Source organism: Nannospalax galili, unplaced genomic scaffold, assembly GCF_000622305.1.
Source record: "Nannospalax galili isolate Female #2095 unplaced genomic scaffold, S.galili_v1.0 scaffold1750, whole genome shotgun sequence".
NCBI lineage: Eukaryota > Metazoa > Chordata > Mammalia > Rodentia > Spalacidae > Nannospalax > Nannospalax galili.
Window position 1 is genome coordinate 234,019 of NW_008329031.1, and position 9,500 is coordinate 243,518.

General features: G+C 41.8%; 1 protein-coding gene across 1 annotated transcript in view; it reads right to left on the minus strand.

The window, feature by feature from the left end:
- Mmp20 (matrix metallopeptidase 20) overlaps window positions 1-9,170 on the minus strand; it is a 48,305-nt gene extending 39,135 nt beyond the window's left edge. Inside the window, exons 1-2 of the mRNA XM_008829897.1 lie at window positions 9,028-9,170; window positions 185-432 (exon numbers count right to left, since the gene is read on the minus strand). Of these exons, the coding sequence (XP_008828119.1) occupies window positions 185-432; window positions 9,028-9,153 (374 nt within the window). The 5' untranslated portion in view covers window positions 9,154-9,170. The remainder of the gene's footprint in view (window positions 1-184; window positions 433-9,027) is intronic.
- Between the last annotated feature and the right edge of the window lie 330 nt (window positions 9,171-9,500).

Below are 9,500 nucleotides of genomic sequence, written 5' to 3' on the forward strand. Positions count from 1 at the left end.
TTGTCAGTTTCACTAATCCTGAGGTGTTTTTTTTTTTTTTTTTCAAGTGAATCTTGCAAGGTTCTTACAGTTGTGGGGAATTATGACCTTCATACAGATCAGAAGGAAGACGCTTTAGATAGCTTGAAAAGAAAAGGGGAGGTATGTGCTTCTCTTTCAATTTGGAAAGACTCAATCTCATTACCTGTATGTCAAAATATTTTTTTTCCATTTGGGTTCACCTGGGAAGAGACGGTAGTTAGCCACATCAGGAACTCCACAGCGAGGCCTCTTGATCACATCCATTGTGTTCTGGTCCAACTTCCCGGTGACTTGAAGGCCAAAGAATGTTTGCAGCTCCTTAATCTTCTTGACCATGGAATTGCCTCCTCTTGCCACCATCTCTCCAGCCTGGTGGACTCCGTTCTTCGTATAATACTTGTCCAGGTATGCCTGAAAGGGAGGGGCAGGTTGACACATCCATGGTGTGGTTGGGAAACACTTGTGCTCAGGTGAGAGTGGGGACAATATTCTTAGTATAAAAGTAAGGTGTGTGTGGGCTGGAGAGATGGCTCAGTGGTAAGGAGCACTGGTTGCTCTTCCAGAGGACCCAGGTTCTATTATCAGCACCCACATGTGGGTCATAACCATCTGTAACTCCATTTCCAGGGGATCCAATGCCCTTTGCTGCCCTCCACAGGCATTGCATGCACAGGCGCACTTGCATGCATGTGGGCAAAACACTCATACACATAAAATGAAAATAAGGTGTATATTCTCATTTAAAAAAAACTCGAATTATTAATGATGGAATTTTACTAAGGCTTGTAGAATTTTATTTTTCTTATGCTATCTGTATTTATTTCCGTATGTGTATGTGGTGTGTGTGTGTATGTTTGTTTATGTAGGTGCATGTGGAGGACAGAGATTGATGCTGATAGATCATCCTTAACCACTTCTCCAGATTATCTTATTTTTATTTGTTTTAAATTTATTTATTTTACTTTATGTTGGTGTGTTTGCCTGCGTGTAAGTGCACCTGTGTCATACAATGCCCATGGAAGCCGGAAGAGGGTGTCAGGTCCCCTCGAACTGGAGTTATAGACTGTTGTTAGTCGCCTCGTGGGTGCTGGAAACTGAGCTTTCAGTGCTCTTAACCACTGAGCAATCTCTTCAACCCCTCTACCTTATTTTGGGGGATAGCATCTCTCACTGAACATGGAGTTTGCTGTTTCTGTTAGGCTTGCTGGACAGCAAGCCTTTGGGACCCACCGGCCTCTGCCCCTTCCCCCTATGACTGGGGTTACAGGCATGGGTGTTGGGGATCTGAACTCAGGCCCCCTTGCTTGTATGGTAGGCACTTTACTCACCGAGCCATCTCCTTAGCCCTTGTCCCCATGCTCTTTACAAATTTCCTATAATCAATCTAATAGATGTGTACTGCTACTTTATTTTTTAACAAAAAAGGAACAGAAGGCAAATGATGTGAGCATTTTCCCCTGGACTCAGTACTGTCACCAAAGTTCTTCACTCAGCTTTCAAGACAAAGACTATCTAGTTTCCTTAAGTAGTTATCAGTAATATTTTCACTTAACATGAGTATTTTTTTCTCCTTGAAGAGGATTTATGCCCCGGCCTTTCACTAGACACAAGGACAGAAGCTAATCTGTTCAGGCTGAAGATACTAGTTGGTTCAGGTGTGCTGTGGTGTCACCTTTGTTTTAATAGGATGGGCTTCCTGAAACAGGCTCTCTTGAGGCAAATAAAATGAGACACAAATTGTTAGGCTTTTCACATTTCCCCATCCCCCGAGGCTCAGGGAACATCACAGAAGAGGGGGTAGAAAGATCAGAGAAGACAGGGACCAAACAATGTCTTCTAGACATTACAGGGCCACTGCACTCATGAACTCATAGCAGACGAAGTGTCTACACAAGACAAATCCAGGCAACATTCTAACATGAAGGGGGTTGGGGCTCAAGAGTCTCTACCCCTAACTGAGGAGCTACTGACAGCTGATGCTGCCAGGGGAGGGAGAGTTTTCTTAGGGGCATGGAGCTTGATCAAACTCCAATTCCACCCCATACCCATTTGCATATGGGTGGTACTAATTAAAATCCAGTAGGTTATCTTTTTAAGAAAACTAAAAAACAGGTAATGAAATTGGGAGGGGATGTATGGGGTGATCTGGGAGCAGTTGGAGTCAGGAACGAATATGATCAAAATACATTGCATACATGTATGACTTTCTCAAAGAATAAATGAATTAACCTCCTCCCCAATTATCAGGAGTCATCTTCACATACAGATGTCAAACGATTTAGGATACATTGTTCAAAAACACTTTCCTGTGACATGGGATTGGGAATAGGTGAATTAAGTGGGGTAGGGCTGTGTAAACACAGGGTTGGGACCCTGCTTGGCTTGGGAATTTCACCTGCACAGCTGTCTCAGGAAAACAACCAAAGAACTGCTAAAAATTTAGATGCATTTTTATCACATACATAATTTTTACTTATACTTTAGAGTTCCTTATTTATTAACTACCAGTTATATTATTTATCTCTACATCAACCATATATTTAATTATATATAATATAATGAAATGGAAGTGGTTTACATGTGAAACAAGTGTTCTAGCATTCAGCCTTATCCCCACGCACATCAGGAGCTTTGTTAGAGATATTATTATAGATTCATGTGAACAAAACTAGGTCTCTACTAAGATTACGCTTCTAAAAATAAATATTCAATGGCATAGAGAATGTTCTCAATATAAGGACAATATGCAGAGAAAAAAAATCTTTTTCAGCAATTTTATAAGTAAAACACATGCAGCAGGTGATGAAAGGACATGTGTGTGAATGCCCTTCCTGTTTGTGCAGCTGATGCTGTAAGGGCGAATGTTCAGTCATGTCTGAGTTATGCTCCCCAGGGTTAAACTGCGGGTCTAAGATCGATACTCTGTTTCAGTTTTGTGAGTTTATTCCTTTGTTAGAGTGCTGCTGTGTTCATTCTAACCTCTGCTCCATAAACTATGATCAGAAAGGGAGGACATTTATGGTGAATTAGGTAAAAACATATTCACCATATTAAAGTGATGCAGAGTAACAAAAAAAGCTGGTAGAGGGCAAGAGAGGATTATTAAAATCTCAGTAATCAACATAGATCATCCATCTGTATAAACACTGGGCAAATACTCCACAATCAATGCAGAAAATCCATGATAAATCAAAATCTTAAAATTTTATATGATAACAAGGTCTTAAGGGGGAGGGACACATGAACCACCACCCTAGTCAATTTCTTTAGGGGTGTGGTCCCTGTAGGTCAACCGTGCTCTCGTGGATGCCCCACACCCATGTGTATATGGGCAGTACTAATGGGACTCAGTGGGTTATTAAAAAAAAAAAGAAAACATGTAGAAGGAGTGCATGGGGGATTGGGAAGAGTCGGAGGGGGAGGGTGAATGTGATAGAAACGCATTGAATGCATGTATAAAGTTCTCAAAGAATAAATGAAAAGTTAAAAAAGCCCAAACAAAACAAAACCAGGATCTCACCGGCCTTATCCAAAGCCTGAACCACAGGAGTTCATTTGAAAGATACAGACTAAGGTTTTAGCAGTGTTCACATAGTGACAGGAGAACTTGGAGGATTTCTTTTTTAGTTATAATCTTTATAAGTTTTCTGCTATGAATCTAGATGATTTTTATAACAATGTTTTCTACCCTTTAAAATATGGACAAGATACCAAATCTACAATTCAGAAAGTTGAAGACTGAACTTGGTAGATAGGGCTTCATAGTTTAATGAAATGAAATTAGAATGTATTCCCACTTAGTAAAGGTTATCACCTTGTCACTGCAGTGATGCCCATTAGTTGCTCCCTCTCTCAGTCTCACAGAATACGGCTCACTGTGGGTAAAGCACCTGCTACCTTGTACTAGAAACCCCCAGTTTCCTGTTGATCTCATCTGCTCAGTGGCCTGGTCACTCCTCTTAGACTGTGAACAACAGACATACTCCCTGTCACAGGTCTGGACTTACAGCAGATAGTGACTTCATGTTTTCCTTAGGCAAAGTATGAAAATGGGCCTCTTTTAAGGATTATCAGATATTCTGTTACCGAGAGTCCAACATTGTGGGAACATCCTTGCCAGAATTGTTGAAAAGGCCTTGGAGTCAAGATGTTTCACTGGAGAGATGGTTCAGCACTGGCTGCTCTTGCAGAAGACCTGGGATCAAATCCCAGCACCCACAGGGAGTCAACATGCTTCACTGGGCACTTAGAGGTACTTAGAACTGTGCCTGTGTTATAAATAGTCTACCACTTGTATGAAGTTGGCTCAACTTTTATGCTGTCCCTTGGTCAAAGATTTTAGGACTCGCCAAAGTCTTCCCAGTTGTCCCTTCCCTTCTCCAACTCCCTTGCTGTTAAAATGTCAGTGTTTTAGCATTAATTATCAGGTGGTCTTCCCTCTACTTCTTTTCCAGTGTTTGACATATAAAAATAGTGAATGCCGAGAGAGTCTGTCTCTGCAGAGTGGTGGCTGGGCCTCCCTCCCAATGCCTTAGTACATTTAGTAACACTTCTCCTGATAGTCAGCTAAAACTCAGGTGTAAGTGTCTGAGTAGTCGACCAGGTTTTCTTTCTTTAACATTTCTTTTATCCTAAGAGTCATTGAAATAGATTTGTAATAACTTAGTGGTACTATCTGAAAAATCACAGGCTCCAGTCCAGGCTGCATCACAAACAAGCTGGACCAGTTCCTTTTGACGTCTTTTAGTTTCAGCTTTCTTAGTATCTGTCTTAGCTACTGATCATACCAGTGCAAGAATCAATAGGAAATACTTTCAAATGTATCAAGTCTTTAAATTATGGTCGTTTATTCACAAATGTCACCTATAGAACCTGAAAAAAAGTAATTCTTTTCATTAGCCTGATGTACAAAGATGCCTGTAGATGTACTGTTCATGTGTTTCCCTAACACAAGAAATGGGTAAGTAAATGATAACTTACTTATATTCTGGAATCTTTGTGACCCTTTTGATAATAAAATTTTTATTTATGTGTGTGTGTGTGTGTGTGTGTGTGTGTGTGTGTGTGTGTGTGTGTCTGAGTGTATGTGTGTGCACTATGTGTGTGCAGTGCCCATGGAGGCCAGAAGAGGGCATCAGATCCCCTGGAATTATAAGCAGTTGTGAGCTGCCATGTGGGTGCTGTGTCCCAAACTAGGGTCCTTTGTAAGAGCAGTAAGTGCTCTTAACCACCAAGTCTTCTCTATTTGTGACTCTTTAAAAAGATATTTATGAAAATAGCACAAAGTCAAACTTTTTAAACGGCACAATAGTCAGTGAAAAGAGTAGGAACCAAAATTTAAAGACAGCAACAATTTAAAAAATCTTTATCAAAGAAAATAAAATGGTAGTAATGATTCCGGAACTTAGGAGTTTGTGTGTGAAAGGTTTTGTTTTTCATAATCATCTAGTAAATGAAAACTGATACCATTTAAAGGTATTTTTAATGTAAAAAATCACTTTATTGTAATGAACTCACAAATAAAAACATGTAGCTAGAGTAACATAACAATCAAACACTTGTCTAGTTCCAAACTCTATACATCTCAATAAAAATTTATATTTTAGAGACAATTTAAAAGCCTGCTTTAAATGCTATGTCGACACTACCAGTTGGTTCCTGAATTACGATGGTCTGATTTATGTCTTTCTACTGTGTAACGGTGTGAAAATAATACTTGTTCAATGCAAAGCACACTTCAAAATTTGACTCTTGATTTTTTTCCCCCAAGCTAGCAATATATGGTAGGACACTCTTTCCTGATCCTGAGCCACAACCATGAACCACAGCTTCCAACCACAGAGTATCTAGGCTAGACAACAGCGTGTGCTGCATCGTTAAATAATGACAGTTGGTAGGCTAGAGGAAGGAAATTTTTGACTCATGATATTTTTAACCCATAATGAGGTTATCAAGACATAACACCGTCATAAACCAAGAAGTGCTGTACTATTTTAAAAACAAAGTCCTAGAATAAACCCTAAATTAGGGAATAGAATAAACCCCAAATTGGGGGATAGGTAGGTATTTGATCATCATTCCATCATTTGTCCTCTGTGTGTGTGTGTGTGTGTGTGTGTGTGTGTGTATGTGTGTGTGTTGCTGACGATTGAATCCAGGGCCTCCCACATGCTAGGTAAGGGGTCTCCCACTGCACCATATCCCTACCCCATTCTATCATTTTCTTTTCTGAAGGGGTTAGGAAAGGGTTTATTTGGCTTACATCATCATCAAGGAAAGCCAAGGCAGGAACTCAGGGCAGGAACTTGGAACACAGACAATGGAGGAATGCTGCTTATTGACTTGCTCCTCTGGCCTGTGCTCAGCCTGCTTTCTTATACAATACAGGCCCACCTGCCCAGGGGTGGTAGTACCCACAGTGGGCTGGGCCCTTCCACATCACTCAACAATCAAGAAAATGCCCCACAGACATGGCCATTCTATCTATCACTTTCAAAGCCCTTATGCAGATGAGCAAATTAGAATTTAAAGATGCAACTAGACATTTAAGAAATCGACTAAGAGCCTGTTTATATTTTCAAGTGCAGATGTTTATGTCTGTGGGTTTGGGGAGAGAAGTGTCTGGTGTCATTCTATCTTAGTCAGTGATTCAGAAAGAAGAGAGCAGCTCAGAAGGTGCTTCTGGGCTGACCCAGTGACCTCTTCCCATGGTCTCTCAGCTCCAGCCACTTGGGGCTGCTGAGTATACCCCACACTCCACCACCGGCCTCCTGAACTTGGGGCTGCTTCTGCTCCTGCCCTGTCTAGGCTTTCGCAGGGTAGACTCTTTCTACAGCTCAGGTTTATCCCAGGTGTGACCTCCTTTGAGAGGCTTTCCCGGACTACTGCCATAGTCCCAGTCACTGTCTAACTTTGCTCTTTCCCACTTTCTGAGCTAAGCTTATGCACGTGTCACCTTGCTTGTTTGCCTGCTCTCTGCCCTCTCCCACCTACCCGACATCCCCGTCAGGGCCACAGAGCAGAGACTCGACTTGGTCCCTGCTTCCAGCACACACTGGCCAGGCGGCATTCAATAACTGAATAAAACTGTTTATTAGCATTTGTGATTTTATAAGCTACAAGGCTGGTGTGTATTTTTACAAACTACAAAACTTGTATGTATATATTCTTTCTAGTTTCTGGAATGGACACATCAGGTCTGCCCTTATCTTTGTAGCCTCCTAAAGAGGATGCTCTTCCTAGAGCTGATGCCTGGGACCCCTGCAGGCAGAAGGTTCTGTGCGCCAGGGCATGAGGCGTGGGCAAGCTTGTTTCCCTGCTCCTGAAAGCATAATAGGACTGAGGATTAAGTTCATCTACATGTGGGCTTTCGTCAAAGAAAGTTCAACTCATGTAGCCATCTACTGTTGCACTGAACTTGTTTGTATGCTGGGCTGCTATTGAAAATGTTCAGTGCGTTCTCCTGTGCTGCAAGAGAACTAGCTTATTAGAGAGAAGAAGCCAGGGCTCTCTAATGGTCCCCAGAACCGCATAGCCACACCAGCCGGCCCCCAATTGGTCATACTAACAAGGATGCCTTCATCAAGACTTTCTGACTGGGGTCAGTGTGTTCTTTCTGTAAAGGGCTATGATCAATATTTTGCTACTACAGACTATATTCTACCACTGTAGCACAAGAGCTTGCAATCTAACAGCAGGGCCAGGTTTGGCTGGTGGAGTGATGTTTGTTCAAAGCCTGGGTGAGAATCAGAGTCTCCCACTGGTTTAGATCTATTTTGGCCTGAGCATAGCCCTCCTGTGTGTGTGTCAGGAGGGGGTGTCACAACATTATAGTTTCTGAATCAGAGTAGCATGAGTCTGGATGGGGAAAAATTATACTCAGTGAGAAAGGACACAGAACTAGGTAGTGCGGTAAGATGCAGTTTCTAATTTCAGAATTGACAGTTTGAATTTAGCTCATCTTCTTGTGGCCTCCAGTCAAAGAAAGTTTGACTCAGGTGGACATCTACTGTTGAATTAAACTTGCTTGTCTATGTGCAGGATTGCTATTGAAAATGTTCAGTGCGTTCTCTTGTGTTGCAAGACAACTGATCAATTGGAATGGATGAGTGATAAAAACAATTGGTAAGGACAGGCCAGTGTGCGCAGGTGACAGTCAGCTCTCCAGTGTGCAGGTCCAAGCTGGCCATAGGTGCAGTTGGACAAAGAGGAAGAAACCCCTCCGGTAGAGGTGGAATTCAGGCATGATGTCATTTTATCAGACTCCTGAGAGAGACCTTGAGACACATCTCCGCCACCCTTCACTAAGGCTGGCAATTCCATCATTAGAAATTGGTTTCTGCAAGTTATGGATTCCCCCACCTTCCTCTAAGGAACTTCTCCAAACTTGTGATTATATCAGCCATTGTAGTCTTTACAGAATTCTAATATGATTAGTTGTATTTGATTCTTTGTATAACAGTCAGGTGGGAGAGATCTTAAAAGAGGAAAAGAAAGAAAGTTTGAGTAACTAAGGGTTGCAGAAGGATATGCTTTGGGGGGTGGGTAAACCTTCAAAAGAGTGGGTTTTCACATAGAAAAGTGTGTTCTATTTTAAGTTCTCATCAAGGGTGTCTGGAGCATGAACATTTTTCAAAAAACATGAACAAAGAAATCCTTTAGTTGTGATTCCTTGGCACTTAATTTTAAAACCATAGCTTGCCTACAGCATGGGAGTCTTGAATGTTTGTTCTTATTTTCCCTCTCATACTTTTTTTTTGATTTTGTATGTTGTTGTATAATACTCCTCAAATTCTGCAGAAAGCAAGATGCCTAGCCAGATATTTATTCACTCATTTATTCAGTCATACAACATGTGCACCTAATATACACCAGGCGTTAAAACTAGATGGTACTGTCGATCAGAGTTCTGTGGATTTATAAAGCAGTTAAAAATAGTAGATTTTTGCTTACTTTCTTATGCCCTGTTAGGTGTTCTCGGTCAGGAGGAGGAAGAGAGTCACAAACCTGTGCGAGGTGGTGGTTGTTCCTCGAGCTCCTAAGGGTGGCTGCAAATAGGGTGGGGGCTGCAGTGGCAAACTTCAAAGCTGTGACGAGGAGGACAGCGAGGCCAGAGGCAGGGAGCACCTTCATCTCCTCTCTGTGGCTCGGTAATTATATCAGCCCCGGGGATAGCAGACAGTGCACGTTTGCACTTGGACCCCGAGCTCCTTTTATAGAGTTGCAGGTCTGAGTCCCGCAAGTGATGATTCATGTCTCCAATGGTAATTACACAGCTCGTTTCTCCCTCTGATGACGGGGTAACACAGCAGCATGCAGAAATCAGGGAAAGCTTCATTCTTTGTGATTTACCAAGTCACAAAAGGAAAGAAGTGATCATTTTTAACGGAGCTTGTTCGTTACTTACAAAAGTTTGGATGAGCTTGACCGATTTGAACCCCATTCTACTGAAACATTTGATTAACCTCAGTTTGGGGACT